The sequence below is a fragment of the Spermophilus citellus genome, assembly GCF_964194105.1.
Source record: "Spermophilus citellus genome assembly, chromosome: 3".
In the NCBI taxonomy this organism is placed as follows: Eukaryota; Metazoa; Chordata; class Mammalia; order Rodentia; family Sciuridae; genus Spermophilus; species Spermophilus citellus.
The window spans coordinates 71,394,740-71,417,500 of NC_138184.1; the positions used below are offsets into that span (position 1 = coordinate 71,394,740).

At 39.9% G+C, this 22,761-nt stretch overlaps 1 protein-coding gene across 1 annotated transcript; it reads right to left on the reverse strand.

Moving 5' to 3' along the window:
* Positions 1-19,994: 19,994 nt before the first annotated feature.
* LOC308644980 (zinc finger and BTB domain-containing protein 14-like) lies at positions 19,995-21,340 on the reverse strand (the record flags this gene model as incomplete). Its single annotated transcript, XM_081286852.1, is given in 2 exon segments — positions 19,995-20,572; positions 20,575-21,340. Coding segments are annotated over 2 exon segments (1,326 nt in total). The 5' UTR covers positions 21,323-21,340.
* Positions 21,341-22,761: the final 1,421 nt, after the last annotated feature.

Genomic DNA, 22,761 nt, shown 5'->3' on the forward strand with positions numbered 1-22,761 from the left:
CTAAATGTCTGGCTTAGCAGCCAGATTATTCTCTTGTAGGGGGCACAGTTTTGTGTGTCCTCCTGCAGAAAATGTCTGTGTATTCAGTGCTGGAAAATCCAGTGCCCCCCCCATGTGTATATTTTGAAGTGTGTGGTGATCTCAAGTAGAGGTGTTGAAGTCTGTTTGATGTGGTGCTGGTTGTCCCATGAATGGTGTAGGGCTGCAGGTTGTAGTATACATGTTGCAGATGAGTAAGCTTGTGTATGGGTACACTGCGTTGTGGCTAGTGGCTGTGAAGTGCTTCTCTCTAAGCCTCTTTGTGAGGTATACTGCCATTGTGTATGCACAAGTTTATCCACCTGCTCCTTGAGGTTATCCTCAGGAATTGCCTCTGTGGGTCCTTCACCTGAGTGAGAATGGAGATAACAGGAAACTATGGTTCACAGCTGGAAACCCTACTAGAAGTGCTGAGACACAGGAGATACTTCCCTGCTTGCTATGATCTTCTCACAGCTAGTGCTTGCTCGTTGGCCCAGAGGACTGAGTCTGCATGCTTAAAGGGTACTGTGTCTTCTGGATCTTTCGTTTGGGTGTAGGGGTGCAGAATTCAGGGCTTAATACTATCATTGCTGTGGGATAATGAGTAGGTACTTCCCTCCACAGAGTTTTCTTTGTGTAAGCATACAGCTTGGCATACATATGCAACTATGGGGCCTGTGAATGCAAGGCTCTCTGGCTGAATTAGATCAGCAGGGTACCATTCTTTGACTGGGATAGAGTTGGCCCAACTTCATATGGCATTTGTAAAACACGGAACTCCCACTCCCCTCTGCTGGGTCTTATTTATAGAGGCAACTGTCTACAATTTTGGGACTATGCATGCAGGCTCTCTGTGGGTAATCAAAGGCACAGAAGCCTCCACCCTAACTGCTGCAGATCATTGGAGTTTTACCTGTCACCATGATGAGGGTAAGGTATCATGACTTTTCCTGAGCTCTTGGGGAAGTTGAGGCTATGTCAGAATGAAAATGACCTGTCTTCTCACTATAGGCCAGCTGGATAGTGATTGGCATGCCAAATATAGATCAAGGTGATGTCATATCACAAATCCTGTTTTCATTATTTTGCCCCTGTTGGTTAGGCTGTAGGATAGGTTTAGGCCAATAGCTGGTGCTCAAACTGCTGGTTTCCCCAAACACAGCCATCATGTTGCTTCCTGCTAATGGTCACAAATATGTTGTGGTATGGCTCCTGTATTAAAAGAATGACTAAACACTGTGATTAGTCCCTGTACTGCCTCTGAATTAAAACTGGTATAGACTTGGGCTTAGGCAATGATGCCATATAAAAGAAGGTGCAGTTGTCCTTGGAGATAGTGGGAGACTGAAAGAAGACAATCTCAGAGGAGAGGTGGTATTCACAGCATCAGTTGCTGACATGGACAATGATGTTGCACAGGCTTTACCTGCTACAATGAAGGTAAATGTATGATTCATGTCATGAAAGAACTATAAGTTATGGGAACACCAATATTTATAGCAGCACAATTTACAATAGCTAAACCTAGATGCCCTTCAATAGATGAATGGATAAAGAAACTGTGATACATATACAAAGTAGAATATTACCGAGCATTAAAAGAGAATAAAATTATGGCATTTGCAGGTAAATGGGATGGGGTTGGAGAATATAATGCTAATTGAAGTAAGCCAATCTCCAAGAAACAAAGGCCAAATGTTTTTCTGATAAGTGGAATTAATCCATTAATAACTGAATGAGACTACTGGAAGATGATATATGCTATGGAAAGTGGGATCTGGTTGAAGGGAGTACATACCTGACAGTGTGCCCTTAAGAACTATATCGTGTCCCCAGCCTCTTTCTTTCTTTCTTGTTCCTAAATGTCATGAGCTAACATGACATGTTCTTCTTGCCATGCTCTTCTTACCCATGCTCTTCTTCTTTGAGGGTCTACCTCACCTTAGGCCAAAAGCAATGAAGCCAACTGATCATGAACTAAAACCACTGAAAATTTGAACCAAAATAAAAATTTCCCCTTTAAGTTGTTTGTATTGGGAATTTTTGTCATATTAATAAAAAAGCTTAGTAACACATATAGACTTGCCAATGATAAAAGGCTTGTGGTGGAAGGAGTAAAGCAGAGGTAGGGAAGGAAAGAGGATGAAGGGAATCAATATACATGGGTTTCAGGAATATCTTCTGCAGGAGGAAATTTTGAAGCAGAAAGTTTTTTGATTAGGAGTTGTGTAATTTAAGAAATGAGAGGTGCCACAGCTCTGACTAAATGAATAGTCTTCTTTCTCATAGGTAGGTGCCCCAAATTGGGACCAGACCAATGGAGGAAGAGGATCAATAAGAAAAAACACAGGGGAAGAATTAGGTGTTATGTGCATTATTCCCTCATCACTACCTGTTGTCAGGGAAGGTAAAGGGCTAGACAGAATCAGAAGCCCATAAGCTTGGTCTTCCAAGGCAGTTGTGGTAGGAATAACTGGGAATGAGTAAGTGGAAAGGGGCAGGGAATCTACACTCCCTGAAGGATGTGAGGTAAATGTAGGCATACTGAGTGACTATGCAGTCTGCTACAACCCGTTTTACCCTCCAAAGTCTCAATTTTAATCTCCAAGATATTTTTCTTCTTTGGACATTGAATTTTATTCTCCAAGGTGCCTAAGTTTTCCTCCATATGAATACAGAGAAGCTTTGGAGGTGGAGACAGATCATCTCAATACCACAGAAAGTTACAGTAGCAGTAATAGAAACTTTAGCATGGATATTTTCTTCTACAGGGCCTATGAATAGAAGCTATGTGTGGAGAACAGCTACCTGATGGGTTAGCTAAAGGTTTTTCAGCCTGCAACTTCTTCCTTGATCCTGGGAGCCTGGAAAACTAGGCTTACAGTCTTTACATAGCACTTCCTTGGCCAGTTTCTCCAGAAATACAGAGCAGACTGTGGCTGGATCAGACTGTTGCATGAGCATCAGACTATCCCAGAGTTCAGATGCCTCTATCAGGGCTGCATGAGTTGAAGACATTTTGGCCAGTAAAAGGAGAAGCTCATGGGATACAAGTGAATCATCTCATCCAAGGTGTTTTCTAAGTCTTTGAGATGAAAATTTCACTCCTTAGGCCCAGGACTATGGCTCATGGAAGTGAGGTTTCCTGGAGATTAGATGATGCAACTTCACAATTGCTAGGGATCTACTTTCTTTATCTTACTATATATCTATCTCTTTATGACCCTGTTACTTCTATTTCATTATTCTTTCTCTTTCACTTATCATCTACTCTTCCTTAGCCTCTTCTTGAGCCCTCAACTCTGCCCCCTCTGAGCAATGAAAAAGGTGACTGGGTGTTGTAGACTTCATAGTCTGGTCTATCTGCTAAGGAATGATGTGCACGACAGGGGAGGGATCTAATGGTTCTGGAAGGCCCAAACATCCAGGAGTAGAGAGTTGGCAGCATAGGGTTTTCCTGGCATCCCCCTCATCTATGTTGCCAATGGAGGATATCCATGGAGGAATTCAAAACCTGTTGGACAGGGGCACTGTAAATGCCAGCTAGTAAAGTAGAACAGTCTGCAGTCAAAGCATATAGAAAGTGCTAGGACAGCAGAGTGATCCACCCCAGGAGTGGAATCTTGGTGGTTCAAGGGAATGGACAGCTATGGCTTCGTTGGGGAGGCAGGTGATCATGCATGTTAAAAAAGTTGTTATTTTATAGCAGATTGTGTGCTTTCTGCCCACAGAAGAAATAATAAACAAGAGAGCTCTTCTTCATTTCCAACTCCTCTGGAAGTCAAACATATGTTCTCCAGCTGAAGTCTCATAACTTCTCACTGGAACGTGTGACAGAGATAGAAGCTGAGAACATCAAGAAAAGGCACTACAGAGAAATAAGCAAGGCCTACTGCTTGTCCAGCTGTGTTTCTTGCTCCTGGGGATTTCCTGCTGCTCATTCCAATGTTTGGCATCAGATGGCCACTGTGCAGGGATTGTTGGTGACAGCAAAGGCTATCCAACAGAGGTCCTCAGGTTCATTTGTACCCCACCAAGACCACAAAAAGCCTGTGAATTGCTGGCCTCCTGTTGGGTATGGGGACAGATCCTGATGAAAGCCTGGTATGAGTTAACTCAGATACTACTAGGTCCCTCAAGGGACCTCCTCAATTATTATCTATTCTGCCTTGATCTGGGTGAACCTTCTGCATGGCCACCCTGGCCTTACCAGCCTCACTGTAAGGAGAGGATTCCATGCCCTGAGCTGACTGGATGATGCAAAACACATCATCTCTTCCTGTATGGTGGTTCTATTCATGTATTTTTGCCCATTTGGTGAAACTAATTTGAGCCTAAGATTCTTCCATAGGCAAAACCATATTTGAGACTAAAATCTCTCCTCAGGCAACAGAGATAGAACACAGGTTGTATGACTTCTGAACTCATCCTCTGACCCATGGTGCCTCCCCATCATAAATACATTGTGCACAAACATTTCCTTTTCTGAAGTCCTTTGGTCCTGAGCACTATGTCATATCAGTAATGAGTATATGCACTGCCTTGGAAGTTGTCAACTCATAAGTTGACTGAGCCCCACACTGGTCTCCAGTCTTCTTAGAAGATGTAAGCAATAACTTGTCATCAGAGCTTCATTCTCCATTTCTCTTTGAACTGTACCTTGGGTTTAGTTTAAAGTATCCAAATATGTAAAGGTTATATTCTAGATAAATATAGTCTACTGGTCAATGTGTGTGAAGAAATTCACCAGTGTATTATTTCATATAGATATCAAGCTACTTTCTTTGGCCTTACTGGAATATGCCTAGAAAGCAAATATATCATCTATTTGCAAGTTCAGAGTGGAATGATGCATTGGTTGAAAGTAAGATCAACACAATTTCGGTTGTTGTGAATGTGGCCAACTGGGTCCACTCTTCTCTGCATATTATTGTACCATGATATAAATTTAGGTGTCCTTATTTTTTATAGAAGAAACAGGTGTTGTAAAAGGGGAAATACATATTATTGTCCTAGCAATTAGCAGCTTCAGCATGATAGCAAAGAGTTGAAAACTCCTACATGTGGATTTTTCTAGCATGAATCTTATTTGTCTTACTTCAGCCGAGTGTTTTTCCTCTCTCATGAGGCTTACATGTATCAGACACATCATGTGCAGAAGATTCAGATCCAAGAGCAACAGAAATCTATAAAATAAAATAATTTAAATGTATTTTTAGCTCTAAAAATTTTTCCTAAAATGGCATGGGCATATTTCATGTATTGCAAAATTGATTTAGCCCTCTAATCAATAAGATTTATTTCATAAATGTCAGAAAAAAATTGGACTACAATTCCCCCAAAAAAGAAGGAAAGACACATGTTCTGAATTATTTTAAATTAATTTGTGATGCTGAAGCACTATGGTTTTTCTGTTGTCCACATGTGAAGTAAAGGATATGAATACTACTTTAGTTATATAAGTGTCATTTTAATGAGGAAGAAGATAGTGACCACTTTTCACCAGAGACGGGGACAATTCACAAAGCTATTTCTGCCTTGTAATTTGTTATGAGTAGAGGATGGGCCCTTTATTGTAGGCAGAAACCTCTGAGAATAAACACAAGACAAGAAAGTTTTTGATACTAAACTTTCTTCTTTTCTCAAAATGGACTAAGACTTTGTGATTAAGGATGTGTTCCTCTACATTTGTCCTCTCTTTGCAGATGATGCAGCAGAATTAAATTGACACCTCCTGGAAGAGTCACAGTAGGGCCCCTACCTGAGCTACACTGGCTCCCACTGCTTACTCAAGGAACAGCATCTCTTTGAATAGGACACTTGAGCTATGTTCAGTGTGAGACTGTTTGGTAAAGCCATTGGAGAATTCTGGAAGTATACTTACTGGACTATTTTGAAGCACAAGCCTCAGACACATACTTTTGCCTAAGGTAGAGCCAATTTGGTGTTTATTTCATTCTTAAATAAGTCTATCACATTAACTGGCACATAATAGTGGAGTGTACAAAATAGCTAGGACTAGCACAGCTTTCTGTTCAAAATTTGGGTTAAAATGCTTGATGTTCACTGTCTTTGCTGTTGCTTTTATGTTTTAACTTGATCTGGTTTGCTTTCTAACTGTTCTTGTTTGTTTGGGTTTTTTTAGTTGTTGATAGACCTTTATTTATTTATATGTAGTGCTGAGAGTCAAACTCAGTGCCTCACACATGGGCCAGGCAAGTGCACTACCGCTAGGCCACAGCCCCATCCCTTTCCAGCTGTTCTTAAGGAAGTAAATTTATGTGCTTTCCTTCTCCCTCTTTCTTTATTACCTCCCTAATCCAAGTTCTACAAGAATAAAGCCATTAAATTCTGATATTCAATGAAGATCTAAATGAATGAAGAACTAGTTCATATTCATAAACAATAAGACTCAACATTGTGAAGATACCAGGACTTTCTTACTTGATCTACAGATTCTAACACAATCTCCATTAAAATCCCAGAAAACCTGTGATATCAACAGTTTAAGTCTAAAGTTTATGTGGGAAGGTAAATGACTCAGAGTCATCAATAAATACTGGAAAGGACAGAAGATTGGCACTACTGAAATTGATGAATTAGTATAAAGCTACAGTGATTAAGAATGTGTGATATTGGTGTAAGAACAGAGAAAATACATTCATAGCAGCACAATAGCCAAGTTATGGAACTTGCCTCAATATCCATCTATGGATAAGTGGGTAAAAAAAAAGTAGTAACAATGGCATTCTACTCAGCCATAGACAATGAAATTCTGTCACTTGCTGGTAAATGAATGGAACTGGAGATCATCGTGCCAAGCTAGATAAGCTGGACTCAGGAAGTCAAGGGTGGAATTTTTTCCCTCAAGTGTGGCAGCTAGGGAGAAGAAAGTAATACAAAGGGGGATCTCATGGAAATAGATGGGACAACAGTAGAGTAGATGAATGGGATTGAGGGAGGAGGAGGAGGAGGGAGGGAAAGGGGAGGTGATGGGTAATGAAATGTACCAAATTACACTAAGTTCATAATCAAATGTATCACAAGGCATCACACATTTATGTAGGATTATAATGCATCAATTTTAAAGAAGTAAATAAACAGAAGAGACCTATAGAATAGTGGAAGAGGACCAAGGGGCAGATGGAGAGGAGAAAATATATAAGTACCAGGAAAAAGTGATGTTATGTGAATGTACAAATATGTCACAATGAACACCACTATAATTATGTGTAATTATATTTCATGAAAAACCCATAGAGAATGGTACTAGAGCTGCATAATCACATGCAAAACAAAGTAACAAAAATATTGATACAAACATTACATCTTTCTCAAGAAATTACTGTGTGTGTGTGTGTGTGTGTGTGTGTATATGCACACAATTACTATGGGGAGTTCTTACAAAAATTGCCTCATTTTCTGTGAAAGTGTATCATTTCATCAAGGGCACTAAGCATGCAGTTTTCAAACTGTAGTAAAATCTGAGGTACACAGACTTGTGGGAAATGTTTCATTCTAGATGAAGTGTGAATAGTTAAGATTTAAATCTTTTATGTACCAATTTTTGTCTAAACGTGTTTTTAAATTTACATAGACCAAAAGATTAAGCTTTATGAAACAATTCCAGCTATTTTCAAATTCTCTACCAACCTTGTTTATAAACACAACAGAGCTTTAATCAGCCTGTGCAGACAATTCTGTGTTCTGCTTTTTAAAATATTGCCTCATTTGTTTACTTCCCCGTAATGACATGGCCCATGTTCTTGCCATTTCCAATATGTGCATCATTGATTTCCATCCAGGTAGAGGCAGAGCAATAATGTTAGGTCTTAGGTACTTCAGATAGGAGATAGGGTATGGGGAAGGGCTAGCATCCCTATCCTCAGCTCCACTTGAAACTTCTACCTCAAATTTCCTGTGGGGAAACAGACACATCTTAGGTTAAAAGGAGAAAGCATTGAGGTTTTCTACCTGTTTGCATTTCCTAGGGGGAAAAGAAACTTATGCATGGGTAGTAGAGAAAAAATTATGCCAGGTTAAGCTATCAGTAAATGTATCAATCAACCCCAGCTCCAGACAGGGGAGAAGTGGGAGAAACAGCACAGCTCAATAAAAGTGAGCTCCACTGTGTAAATTGGCCCTTGAACTACTTTACATCTTGGCCTACTATGCTTTCCCAGAGTGTTTTCTTTGAATTTCAATAAACCTCTGCCTTGCTTGCCAACCCTTGTGCCTCACTGAATTATCTACTCTGGAATCCAAGAACATGGAGGTGAGAACCTTTGGAGACTAGTGCTTGGGGTCTAGGAGCATACTAGGTTACTCTAGGGCTTCTAAGTCAGGGAACACTCTCAAGTTTAAATGGATCTGCTACATGTGCACTCATGTATATTTACATGATTTTCATCATTAATTCATTGTTTTAACATTTTCAAGCAGTTAAGCATTGTCTCTGCTGCTTCAACTTTTCCTATATTATAATCCAGAAATGAAATGTGTAAAGTTTTTGTCATTTTATATTTACTATGGAAGTATTTTTGTTTTCAGAACATGATCAAAAGTATTCCAAACTTTTTGAGCGTTCTTCAAAAAATCATCTTTTTACTGCATTCTTGAATTTAGCCCGAAACCAGCACTGGCTTCATGAATGAAGGTTCAAGATGTGAGAAACCACTAGGGAGTTTTGAGACAAGAATCTAATTACCTTTAAACCAGCTCCAGGATGGCTCCTTCTAGCTCCAGCCTCCAGCCACCTATTGTGGTAGTGAGGTTTACTGAAGAGGCTAGCTAGAGAGAGCGAACATGTCAGGGAGTGGACTTTTATTGAGGAACACAAAATTCTGGGGAAAATCCCAACCAATGAAGATTAAGGGGGGCATCATCCCAAGGTCAGAGGTGATGATTGGGTCTTTGGGGTAGTGGTCAGACATGCCTCCACAGGGACAAGCCCTCGGGCCTGAGAAGGATGGGGAAAGTTCTGGACACAAAATGTGCCTAAGCACCTCTCGCCCAGCCAGGGAGGTAACTCAAATCACATGTGAGGATGGCCTCCCACATATTCCCCCTTTTTTCGTTTAAAAAGTAGGTGATTATTTACTCTCTCAAGTCTCTGCACTCTTGCTCTGAAGACTCACCATCCTATAATTACAACACAAAAGAGAATTAACAGCAAAGAGAACAATGCAATAATGTACAGGCCAAGTGTTTAATAATATTTCCAGGGTTAAATCCATTTAATTCCTTCAATATTTGATTAGCTAAAGAAGAAGGATCCAAAAAATTAGCTCTATTATTTTGAATATCTTGGATAGGATGATGGAGTTCCAAAAGATTCAAGCTATTATTATTATTTTGCCAAATACCTATCAAATGGTTTTTAACCTTCTCCCAATCTCAGAGAGAAGCATTGTATTTGGCAGCTGTAACACACAAATTTATAACTTGCATGGCATTTAAGCCTTTCTTTAAACTTTAAAACCAAAAGTTCATTACCTATATTTATAACAGTTGCCTCTAAGGCATTTAACTTAGTCTCAATCCTTTCATCAATATTCACTTGATTGTGCAGAGCCTTGGAAGTATTTTGGGCTAAATTATTAAGAAATTTTGCATGTTGAATACTTTGAGATAAAGTTTTCGAAGCTGTGACTGTGGATGCAATGAAAGAAACCAAGGCTATAACTCCCACAATTATAATTCTAATGGCATGACTAGGTCTTGCTGACTGGGTATGGATTTGCTGTAAGACTTGAAAACCAGCATCAGCGTACCATGGCTCTGAAACATTAGCAGGCAATAAAACAAAAGAGGGCTGACAATGTACCAGCACTCCTTTTACTCTATTATATGTAGTAATACAATTGGTTAGCTTACATTTGTTACATGTTACAACATATCTCTCATCTAACCATTTAACTTTTGCATTTTCAATGATTAAAAAGTAAGGAGTGGGGGATAGTAGAGGATAGGAAAGGCAGCAGAATACAACAGACACTAGTATGGCAATATGTAAATCAATGGAAGTGTAACTGATGTGATTCTGCAATCTGTATACGGGTTAAAAATGGGAGTTCATAACCCACTTGAATCAAAGTGTGAAATATGATATATCAAGAACTATGTAATGTTTTGAACAACCAACAATAAAAATAATAAATAAAATAAAATGTAAGGAGGTTAAACACAGGCTCATAAGCCATAGCAAGAACCTTCCTTACAGCTCTTGCCAACAAATTTTGGTAAAGGCTTGTCTGTAAAATGTAAGAAATCTGAGGCAAACATCTAAGTACCAAACATCTTTCTGAATACCACCTTCACTGTAGGTAAAAATATTGCTAACAAATCCTGCAGGTGTCATAGCAGAACTTTTACGTAATTGTCTTTTATCAATTTTTGGAGACCAGTCTAAAATATACCCACTATCTTTAGACACCTTATGTTGTACTGAAAAGGTATTTACACAATCTATCCATCTAGGATTTATCCCCGGGATGCAAGGCTGGTTCAATTTTATATACGGAAATCAGTTAATGTTATTCACCACATCAATAGACTTAAAGATAAGAACCATATGATCATCTTGATAGATGCAGAAAAAGCATTTGACAAAGTACAGCATCCCTTTATGTTCAAAACATTAGAAAAACTAGGGATAACAGGAACTTACCTTAACATTGTAAAAGCTATATATGCTAAGCCTCAGGCTAGCATCATTCTAAATGGAAAAAAACTGAAGGCATTCCCTCTAAAATCTGGAACAAGACAGGGATGCCCTCTCTCATCACTTCTATTCAATATAGTTCTCGAAACACTGGCCAGAGCAGTTAGACAGACAAAAGAAATTAAAGGCATAAAAATAGGAAAAGAAGAACTTAAATTATCACTATTTGCAGTTGACATGATTCTATACCTAGCAGACCCAAAAGGGGCTACAAAGAAACTACTAGAGCTAATAAATGAATTCAGCAAAGTGGGAGGATATAAAATCAACATGCATAAATCAAAGGCATTCCTGTATATCAACGACAAATTTTCTGAAATGAAAATGAGGACAACCACCCCATTCACAATATCCTCAAAAAAAATAAAATACTTGGGAATCAACCTAACAAAAGAGGTGAAAGATTTATACAATGAAAACTACAGAACCCTAAAGAGAGAAATAGAAGATCTTAAAAGATGGAAAAATATACCCTGTTCATGGATAGGCAGAACTAACATCATCAAAATGGCGATTTTTCCAATAGTTCTCTATAGGTTTAATGCTATACCAATCAAAATCCCAACGGCATTTCTTGTAGAAATAGATAAAGCAATCATGAAATTCATCTGGAAAAATAAAAGACCCAGAATAGCAAAAGCAATTCTAAGCAGGAAGTGTGAATCAGGTGGTATAGCGATACCAGACTTCAAACTATACTACAGAGCAATAGTAACAAAAACAACATGGTACTGGTACCAAAACAGGCAGGTGGACCAGTGGTACAGAATAGAGGACACAGAGACCAATCCACAAAATTACAACTATCTTATATTTGACAAAGTTGCTAAAAGCATGCAATGGAGGAAGGATAGCATCTTCAACAAATGGTGCTGGGGAAACTGGAAATCCATATGCAACAAAATGAATCTGAATCCCTTTCTCTCACCATGCACAAAAGTTAACTCAAATGGATCAAAGAGCTTGATATCAAAACAGACACTCTGCATCTGATAGAAGAAAAAGTTGGCTCCGATCTACATATTGTGGTGTCGGGCTCCAAATTCCTTAATAGGACACCCATAGCACAAGAGTTAAAAACAAGAATCAACAAATGGGACTCACTTAAACTAAAAAGTTTTTTCTCAGCAAGAGAAATAATAAGAGAGGTAAATAGGGAGCCTACATCCTGGGAACAAATTTTTACTCCTCACACTTCAGATACAGCCCTAATATCCAGAGTATACAAAGAACTCAAAAAACTAAACAGTAAGAAAACAAATAACCCAATCAATAAATGGGCCAAGGACCTGAACAGACACTTCTCAGAGGAGGACATACAAACAATCAACAAGTACTTGAAAAAATGCTCACCATCTCTAGCAGTCAGAGAAATGCAAATCAAAACCACCATAAGATACCATCTCACTCCAGTAAGAATGGCAGCCATTATGAAGTCAAACAACAACAAGTGCTGGGGAGGATGTGGGGAAAAGGGAACACTTGTTCATTGCTGGTGGGACTTCAAATTGGTGTGGCCAATTTGGAAAGCAGTATGGAGATTCCTTGGAAAACTGGGAATGGAACCACCATTTGACCCAGCTATCCCCCTTCTCGGACAATTCCCTAAAGACCTTAAAAGAGCATACTATGGGGATAGTGTTACATGGATGTTCTTAGCAGCACAATTCACAATAGCTAGACTGTGGAACCAAACTAGATGCCCTTCAATAGATGAATGGATAAAAAAATGTGGCATTTATACACAATGGAGTATTATTCAGCACTAAAAAATGACAAAATCATGGCATTTGCAGGGAAATGGATGGCACTAGAGCAGATTATGCTAAGTGAAGTTAGCCAATCCCTAAAAAACAAATGCCAAATGTCATCTTTGATAAAAGGAGAGCAACTAAGAACAGAGCAGGGAGGAAGAGCATGAGAAGAAAATTAACATTAAACAGGGATGAGAGGTGGGAGGGAAAGGGAGAGAGAAGGGAAATTGCATGGAAATGGAAGGAGACCCTCATCGTTATACAAAATTACATGTAAGAGGAAGTGAGGGGAAAGTGGAAAAAAATAACAAGGAAGAGAAATGAAGTACAGTAGATGGGGTAGAGAGAGAAGATGGGAGGGGAGGAGAGGGGAGGGGGGATAGTAGAGGATAGGAAAGGCAGCAGAATACAACAGACACTAGTATGGCAGTATGTAAAAACGTGGATGTGTAACTGATGTGATTCTGCAATCTATATACGGGGGGGAAATGGGAGTTCATAACCCACTTGAATCAAATGTATGAAATATGATATGTCAAGAGCTATGTAATGTTTTGAACAACTAATAATAAAAAAGACAGATCTCTAATGTAGTCTAAACATTTTGAATATTCTCAATATTGCCAGGTATTTCATTAGAAAGGCAAACTTTATGTAATTTTCTTCCTAATTTTTACCATGTATGTAAATTTGGTGAATCTTGGTCACAAAACCAAGGACAAAATTTACCAACAATTTTTAAAAATTGTAGCAGCTGGGTCCTTTTGACCTGCTTTCCCTTCTGATTAATTATTGTCTTTAAAATGGTCAAATACACGTCCTTATTGGTAGAAGTTGAATTCCCATTATTAATTCTTTTAACATCCCTTAGCTCCAAAAACTGCCTAGTACCTCTGTGACCCTAAAAATTGTCTCAAATTCTGCATTTCTATAGCACACTCTCCAACTCAATCTAAGTGATTTGACACACGTGCCTCATTTAAGGTCGCCAATTTTAGCCTGCAACCCACACCGGCTTCATGAATGAAGGACCAATACATGAGAAACCAATAGGGAGTTTTGAATTAAAGAGATAAGACTCTAATTACCTTTAAACCAGCTCCAGGACAGCTCCTCCTAGCTCCGGCCTCCAGCCACCTATTGTGGTAGCAAGGTTTACTGAAGAGGCTATCGAGAGAGAGCAAACACCAGGAAGTGGACTTTTATTGGGGCACAAAAAATTCTGGGGAACATCCCATCCAATGAAGATTAAGGGGGGCAGCATCCCAAGGTCAGGGGTGACGGTTGGGTCTTTGGGGTAGTGATTAGACACGCCTCCACATGGATAAGCCCTGGGGCCTGAGAAGGGTGGGGAAAGCTCTGGCACAAAATGTGCCTAAGTGCCTCTCACCCAGCCAGGGAGGTAACTCACATCGTGGGAGAATGGCCTCCCACACTTGAGTATAGACATAAGTACAGTTATGTTTTCATTGTTCCTTGTGGTGGTTTTAAAACCCATTTCTGGCTCTTCATTATCTCAAGGATTTTCCTTTCATGACCTGTGATCTCAATTTCATGATCTAGTTTGTGTTTGCCAGTTAAGTTTCTTCCAACTCTAGACACCAGAAAAATCATGCACACAAAAGCAAGGGTAGGAGAAGGGCAAGCAGGGGATGGGTGGATTAAGCTTTTATTCTGCTGCAATAAGAAGCAAGTGCCAGGTTTACATGGAGGTTGGTGACTTATATCATGTTTTTCACTCTGGATGCTGACAGTGGTCTATTGGAAGACAAGAGACAAAAGGAGAGCAAGATTTAGTATGTGTTTGGCAGCAAAGCAGTAAGAAAAGGTGTCCGGATCTAGTTGTAGACCTCAAGACAGCAAGAAGAGGCAGGATACTCGTTGCAAGCAGAACTAATGGGACTTGCTGGGGGACTGCATTGAGAGTGAGAAGGGAAGAGTAAGAGATGACTCCAGGTGCTCCCTTAAGCTCAGAGGATCTAGGCCTGGGGGTCATCAACAGGTAGCTCATGCATAAAACTGTGAGACTAGGAAGGATTACTCTGTGAAGAGAGTGGCATGAGAAAGAAGGGTGTGAGTTATCCTGGAGTGGCATCAGAGGAAAGTCAGTGGTGCAAGGGGGAGGAAGAGGAAGACAGTGAAAGGTGGGAGAGAATCCACACTGTCTGAAATCTGAGTAAAAGGTCAAGGCTATGGCCACTCACCTGTGTAGTTCTTTCCTGTCTGTACAGTACATGAGTTGGACTTCCACAGAGCATTTTTTCCTCCTTTCTACACATGGCATGAATAGTCCCTCTGAAAAGCCTGGCAAAGGGAGAGCTGCTCAACCCAGCCCAGCCAGCCCCATCACTCAAGGGTGCTTCACCAGGACCCCGACATCTGAGGGTCCAGAGGAAGAATTAGCAATGGAGGGATGGACAGAAAGGTGGTTTTTAAAGACAAGTGTCAGTTTCCTATGAACCGAGTCTTTTCATTTCAGTGAAATGTCGGCATCAAGATAATTGTCAAGGGCTGGGGATGTGGCTCAAACGCCTGGCATGCATGCGGCCTGGGTTTGATCCTCAGCACCATATACCAACAAAGATGTTGTGCCCACCAAAAACTTAAAAATAAATATTAAAATCCCCCCCCTCTAAAAAAAATTGTCAAGGAGTGCCCACATGCATTGCTGAGGAAGCCAAAACAACTGTCAAGCTTGCGCTATCATTGTGTCCACATGCAACTGGGCTCACTGCTCCTGCCTGGGAAAGGTGGCCTATGGGAGGGGTGTGGCATTCTTGCTCATTTCTGAAGCCAAATAATTTGAACACTTACAAGAAATCACTCTGGTTGTTTCCCCTCTAACACACTTTTAATCACTGAGCATTGATAATATGCCAAGGATTGCATAAAGTGGTAGTTTTTCTTTTGGGGGAGGCATTGTATTAAAAATGGAGTTAGTTTTGGGAAACTTAAATCCCACACTGAAATTATTATGAAAGAGCCACGTAGTAAATGTCTGGGGCTTTGACAGCCATATGGTCTTAGTCATAAGTACTCAACTCTGTCACTGCTGCTCAAAATTAGCCATCTATGACCCCTATGTTAAAAGCATGCATTCTCATTTTTTAAAGATATGTAAGAAGTAAGTCTTGGGGACTTTTCTTTTTACACCCAATGTCCATTTGTACATTCATTAGTTCAGTACTTACATTATCTTCAATAAGAAGGCCGGATTTTCAATAAGAGGGTGAATTGTTTATTCTGTGATGTTTCAATCCCCAGAGTCTGAAAACAGCACTGTTAAGGGATAAGGGACTATTCTGATAGAATTGGAACATCTTTTTGTTTTTATTATTTTAGTCTTAAACAATCTTCCAGAGTAAGTGTGGAAACCAGTGAAGTTTGTTTTGTGCATTGGGTATTATTTAATCTTTATTGGTTTCAGTATATGGCATTGAGAATTTAATCTGCAGCTCCTGATTTTCACAAATTATAGTGAAAATTAAAACACCAGATATTATTATCTTGAATAGATAAAAAAATTAGATGTGAACGTTCCAGACTCTACCTGTTTGTTAAGAATTGCAATAATTTCACAATAGCTACACTAATGAGTCAATTAGCTCTCTGGGTTATGTTGTTAGTTCAAGATTTTGCAGATAACCCTGACTCATGGAGAAAAATAAACACAATTTTTTAAAAGGAGAAGAGAATTTCATCTTTGCAGGATTTAGATAATCAGAGACATTGGCTTCATGTGGTTGTTGAGGCAAAGGACACCACAAAAACACAAAACATAAAATTGCATTTCTTTATGTTTATACTTGCTTTCATATTTCCTATTGGTAAAAGGCTAAGTGTTCAATCAGGCTGATGACACTTCTTAGATGGGCATCTGCTGTACCCTGGATTTTGGAGCCTATCCTGTGGCTGCAGCTGGGCCTATCCTCCATTGAAGTGTTCAGAGAGATCCTATGATGCCTGAGAGATTAAGTAGGTGCTCTTTGAATGCTTGTTGATTTCCATCTGTCAATATAAGTATAGAAGTGTGGGTCCCTGCATGGTAGGTACAGTGGGAATGAATGGCCTGAGGGCATGGGTTATGGGACCACTGGGTGAGATACGTGTAGTTACTCAGGCACATGCCTAAAACATTTTTCAGATAATAATAAAAAAATTCTTATATCATCCTCACCAGTTCCATTCACTCTTTTAGGTACTGTGCACATATTACATTATATAATTCTCATATCAACCCAATGAAGAAACACAGGCATTGAGTGTAAATGAGTTGGTAGGTTCAAACTGAGGTGGATGTGAGACTTTGTCTCATGCCAACCTGGTACCTGCCACTTGTTTTCATAGGGCCCACAAGTTATAAAGGATGTTTCTGCTTCAAATAAAAAAAGGCAGAAACAAATCAAAAGAAGAATCTATTTCATGACAAACCAAAGTCATAAAATTCACCTTTTTCTGCTCATAAACAAAGTGTACTACAGCACATCCATTCCCCTGTTATGTCTTTTTTTTACAGTATAATCCATTTAATTGGAAACTACATACACTTACATCATTTTCTCTCATTTCAATCTTTTCCTCCAACAAAACAGAAGTTAGTATCAAGTTCATTTGATAGCACTTCCGTAATTTCCAAACACTTTAAATTAATGAGCAAGTTAACAGAGGCAAATTACCTGATGCAGTTTGGATTTTAAATGTTCTCCAAAAGCGCATCTGTTGGAGGCTTGGACCTCAGCTCATGACATTATTGGGTTATGGTGGAACTTTGCATGGGCCCTAGGTGAGGTCTTCAGGTCTTTGGGGGCATTCCCTTGAAGGGCATCTTCCTCTTCCTAGCTTTCTGGCCAGAGATAAGCAGCTTTGTTCTACCATATGTTCTTTTGATATGGCACCATGGGCCCAAAACAACTGGGCCAACTGATCATGGATTGAAACCGCCAAAACAAAACTTCTCATCAGTTGAACATCTCAGATGTTTCTATAGTAACAGAAAGCTAACACATTGCCCTTCAGTTAAACTTCCCCAAATCCTCTTTCTTCATCAGTACCAATACAATGCAAGTTGAGTACAAAAGTTAACATCAAGTTTATGGACATTCTCTTTATACAAACAGAAAAAGTAGCAGTGAAAAGGGAGTAATATTGACATTTAGAATTTCCCTTCCTCTCATGTATGTAGCAGATGCAGGGTGAGCACATTTCAGAATTAACTCCCCATAATGTTAGAAATACCCTTGAAGAATCTAACATGATGGTTTCACTATCCAGGAGACTATTACAGCCAGACGGATGTGAAGAAAGGCAGTTGCTGACCAGGTCTCATCAAGCAGAACAGCTGTCTGGTTATGACTCTGCTGCCACTAAAAGAACACAAAGAAAACATGCACCCAAATACATACAGGAACCCAATACCAGTGGTAGAAATTGTAACAGAAATATATTTCTCATGCAAAATAGGCCAAATGACAAATTCCTGCACAATACAAATAAAGATCTGAAAATTAAACTTTCTCTTTTGGGGGTACTGCCATGATTCTGTGGTTTCAATGGGTGTCAATCCCATGTTAAACTTTCAATTCTATAAAACCATGATTAAGAGTATAGAAAGCATATTTTGGAAGAAACCTGGGTGTGTGAAAGGTTGCTATGAAAAAAATGAAAACAGGAATGATAGAAGTATACTTTCTTTTATATACAAAAATGAAGGCCCAAAATATGGTTTGTTGAAGTAGCTATCAACAAGATGTTAAATTATTTTTCCTTTGCTTTGGTTAAAACAGCCTTGGAACAGCAGTCAGTTCCCCTTCTACTAACAGCATATAAACACAGTGACAGGACTACTTTTAGTAAGAATAAACAACTTTCAAGAAAATAAATTAAATTAATTTTAAACTAAATTAAACATTTTTACCAATAAATAATTTCTTTTAAAGTAGCATCTTCATCCTACAATCTCGGGCAGAACATATACACCAATTTAAAAAATAAGTTTCTCCCACAATAGTCATTACAGGTGTTAATGTAACAAGCTATTAAATGAAATTACTTTAATGTATTTTAAAAAAATTCTAGCAACCAAACATGAATTTTAACAGTTGTCATTTTCTATAATTGTACATATTCTAAAATAATTGACTAATACTTTCTTACAGAACATAATTCAAACTATTGTTGGCATTTCAATATATTCCTAACGAAATGGTTAAAAGAACATTTAGTACACCAAATCTGAAATAGAATTTATAATTCTGATTTACAGCTAATAAAAGGCAATCAATTCCTATTTAAACTGTAACCAGCGATAAAATATACTTCAATAACAAACATTTGGTCTCACAATCTTTAATATTGTGTAAAAAAAGTCTGATGTTTGTTGCTCATGGAAGTTACTTTAATCCAATGTGCAAAAAAAGGTGCAGCCACCTGCTTTTACTTGAGATACATAAGACCAACACTACTATTTACACACTTAGAAGATTTTTAAATTTATTAATTTAAGCAAGCATATTGCATCTCTTTTATGGATAAATCATGTGCCACAGAGAGCCTAAAAGCTGGATGACATTCCATTAAGCCACACAAATGTTTCTTGTCCTAATTTTGAACCTAAATATAAATCCAATTTCAAAATCAATTAAGAATTACTTTGATCTAATAAGTCTTGGAATTGTTGCACATATGAAAACATTGTCTCTGAGAGCTTTCACTCCTCTCACCACTGGTCTACTCCACAAACCCCCCACTTGTTGCAGAAGGACAATGCCCCCAAAAGAGGAACCTGTGAACCCAGCCCTAAGCACCAGCATCCTGTGGGTTCACAGGATGATGTAGTATGTACGACTACAGCTTTGGGGGTAGATATGGGGCAATCGAAATGGATGAAGAAACACTTCAGCAAAGCAATTATTACCTGTGCACAAAAACAATGTAAAACAGTGACAGAAAAAGTGAACAAACCAAATATAAATCTAACACCATTCTGCATTTCCAGAACTTGGTTTCACACTTGTGCAGTGTTCTTGGTCAATCACCCACCAGCATTTTCTGGGTCTGTATGAAGAACATTTATTAAGTTATTCAAACTGCTGTTTTGACCAGAAGTCACGTGTGACTATGATGATTAAGAAATCAATTTACTCGATTATTACTCTGTGCAGTGCACTCACAACGCGAGTGTAGAGGATTAAAAATAGAACAGAAGTCTCTCACCTCTAAACTGGACATAGGAGTTCTCAAAATAATAAAAAAGAGGGGGAGGAGAGCTTACTGGCAACAATAGACACTAGACAGGACACTGAAACTGTTTGGTCAGAACTTAGGAACGTAATTTCCTTGACAAAGTTTTAAAAACACCTAACCAATCACTGCCTTAAGTCCAGCAAGTACACTGCTCCATTCATTTCCATGAAAACATAATAACTGGCGTTTGTTGATCACGATCCATGTAGTCCCAGTCTCGGCTTCCCAGGCACAGCACTCGGGTCCTGCCACCTCTAGCTACAGGCTATTGTCTCCAACTGCTGCTCGGCTTCTTCCTGCAACTGTTCGGTCTCGCTCTGGATGGCACTGGGGGTAACCTGCTTCCTCTCGCTGTGCATATTGTTCTCATGTCTCTTCAGATCCGATGCCTTGGCAAAGGCCTTGGTGCAGGAGCCACACACAAAGGGCTTTTCGCTTCTGCGCCTCCTTTCATGGTCCTTAAGGTGAGACTTGTGTTTGAAGGCTTTGTCACACATGTGACATGCGAATGGTCTTTCGTTACTGTGAACTCTCTCATGCTTCTTTAAGTCTGGGGCACGAATGAATGATTTTCCACACACCTCACAACTGTAGGGCTTATACCCTGTGTGGATTTTTAAGTGTTCCTTCAGGTGGGCCTGGGTGGTGAACCCTTTTGTACACATTTCACATACAAATGGCCGGTCTGCAGTGTGAAGTTTCTCATGCTTCCTCAATCTGCCTTCATCAGGAAATGTCTTACCACATGCTTGACAGGCAATCTGCTCCCGATGGTGACCATAAAGTAAATACACAAACTTCATGTCACTGGTGGCAGTCCAGCCTGGTGTCTATCTTTTATCTCACTCATTCCATCATTAAATGTTAAGGCTTGAGGGGTCTGGGACCCCAAATCTTTGGACTCTGGGGTCTCCGTGGATTCTACTTCCTGACCGTAGCAATTTACTTTTCGAACTTCCTCACTCCCCAGCTCTTTCAAAATCGCTTCCTGAACCCTGAGCGTAGTTGTAGGTGACTTGCCATCCTCTTGACTTGGGGGGGTGCCTTCTACTGTGTCATCTGAAGGACTGTCATCCTGATCCCCGATTTCTTCCACATCATCATCCTGAGTGTCAGCAGTATCTCCAATGGGGCGATTTATTTTGAGGCAATATTTACTCTTTGATTGGCCATTATTTTCATCAGGACTAGATACATCTCGCTTCTGAGAACAGAGTTTATCCAAAAATCTGATACCAAGAATCTGACCTGATGACATCATTAAGTTAACATCTTCCTTTTTCACGGAGATCTTTGCTGTGTACATGTAGTTCAGGACCTCTTCAAATATATCAGAACGAAGAAAATCTATCTCGATTACTGAAGAGCTATCTACCTCAAGCTTCTTGAAAAGCTTTTTAAAGTAGGTGCTGCAGGCGGCAAGAACACATCTGTGTGCTCTGAATTTCACATCTTCAACCACAATAGCAATATCACAAAATTCTCCTTCCAGGCGTTGTTCATTTAGTGTTTTCAGAAACAGAGTTTTATGATCATCGTCATTGTATTTAATGGTTTCAGACATACTGATGAAAAACTCCATGAACAACTCAGGCAATTATCTTAATGCCTTGAATGCCAAAATCTTCAGATCAGAATAACTCTGATCAGCGGCACACCAGACCTGCAGCCTGGCACAGCCACAGACACTCGCCGTGGGCTCCCCACATTCTTTAGCGCCCAGGGGCGCGGGGGCACGGTGGGTGGCAGTGTTTTGGGTATTTTTTTTTTTTTTGGAGTTTGGGGAGGGGGCGGGGTGGGGGAAGTCGTTCACGTCCCTGATGGTAGCAGCCCTCCTCCTTGCCCTAGCACAGAATGTCTAGCCAGCTGTGAACCCCTGTTATGTCTTGTAGATGGCTAATTTTGAGCAGCAGTGACAGAGTTGAGTACTTATGACCAAGATCATATGGCTGTCAAAGCCCCAGACATTTACTATGTGGCTCTTTCATAAGAATTTCCAGCCCCATTTCTGGTTTCCCCAAGTTTGCTCCACCCTCAGGATCCTTGCACAAGCTGCCCTCCCTGCCTGGGACATTTTTTCCACGTGACCAATACATGGCTTCTCTTCTAAAACCTGACCTCTGCCTAAATGTTGCCTCATCATGGGGGCTATGACTACCTTCCTCCCCATGCTTCATGCACACTCTATGTGCCATTATCCTGTTTCACTTCATTAATGTGCATATGCACCATCCGTATTTCTCTTTCTAATTTCTCTGAACTCTCTCACTAGACTGTCAACTCTCTGAAGACAGGAACATCATTAGTCTTGTTGATATATGAAGGACCTGGCATTAAGTAGGTGCTCTTTGAATGTTTGTTGACTGAAGAACTGATTTCAATAGGACATAAAGAGCATGGCTGGAAACTGGGAGGAAATCCCAAATTCTACCTCACACAGAAAGTCTTGCTCCTTTGAGTGGGGTTGAAGTGGGGCTGGGAAAGGAAGAAGTGCTGCCATGGAGCCTTCTGCAGAAGGTAGACAAGGCTTGTAGGAAGAGGGCATGAGCAGGGCCAGCCCAGGAAGTGAAGCAGGGAAGACCAGAGGCTCTGAGACTTCATCCTGATCTCTCAAGGCATCACAGGATCTCCCACCTGGAAACAGGGTGGGCAGCCCCTAAGTTATCTTGGAGACAGGGGTCACCTGACCTCCATATGGCCAATCAGCAGAGACCAGTCTCCCTGGCCATGTGATTGGCTAAGGTCTGGGTAGGGACCAATCAGGTCTCATGGGTCAGAGTTTGTGGTGGGAAACTTATTAGAGGAGAAGCTCTATTTCTGTTGGATTCAGTTGACAGTTAGTGCTCATCTTGCCACCTTGAAGGGAAAGGCCTCACAAGGATGCCATCAATTCAGGGAAGTAAGCAGAGCCAAGAGGTTTGGGGAAGATCCTGGGGACATCCTCCAAAACCCAGGTGTGGCCTCACCTTATGCTATCTGCCACTATACTTCTGAGTTTTATAGATCAATTTCCCTCATTGG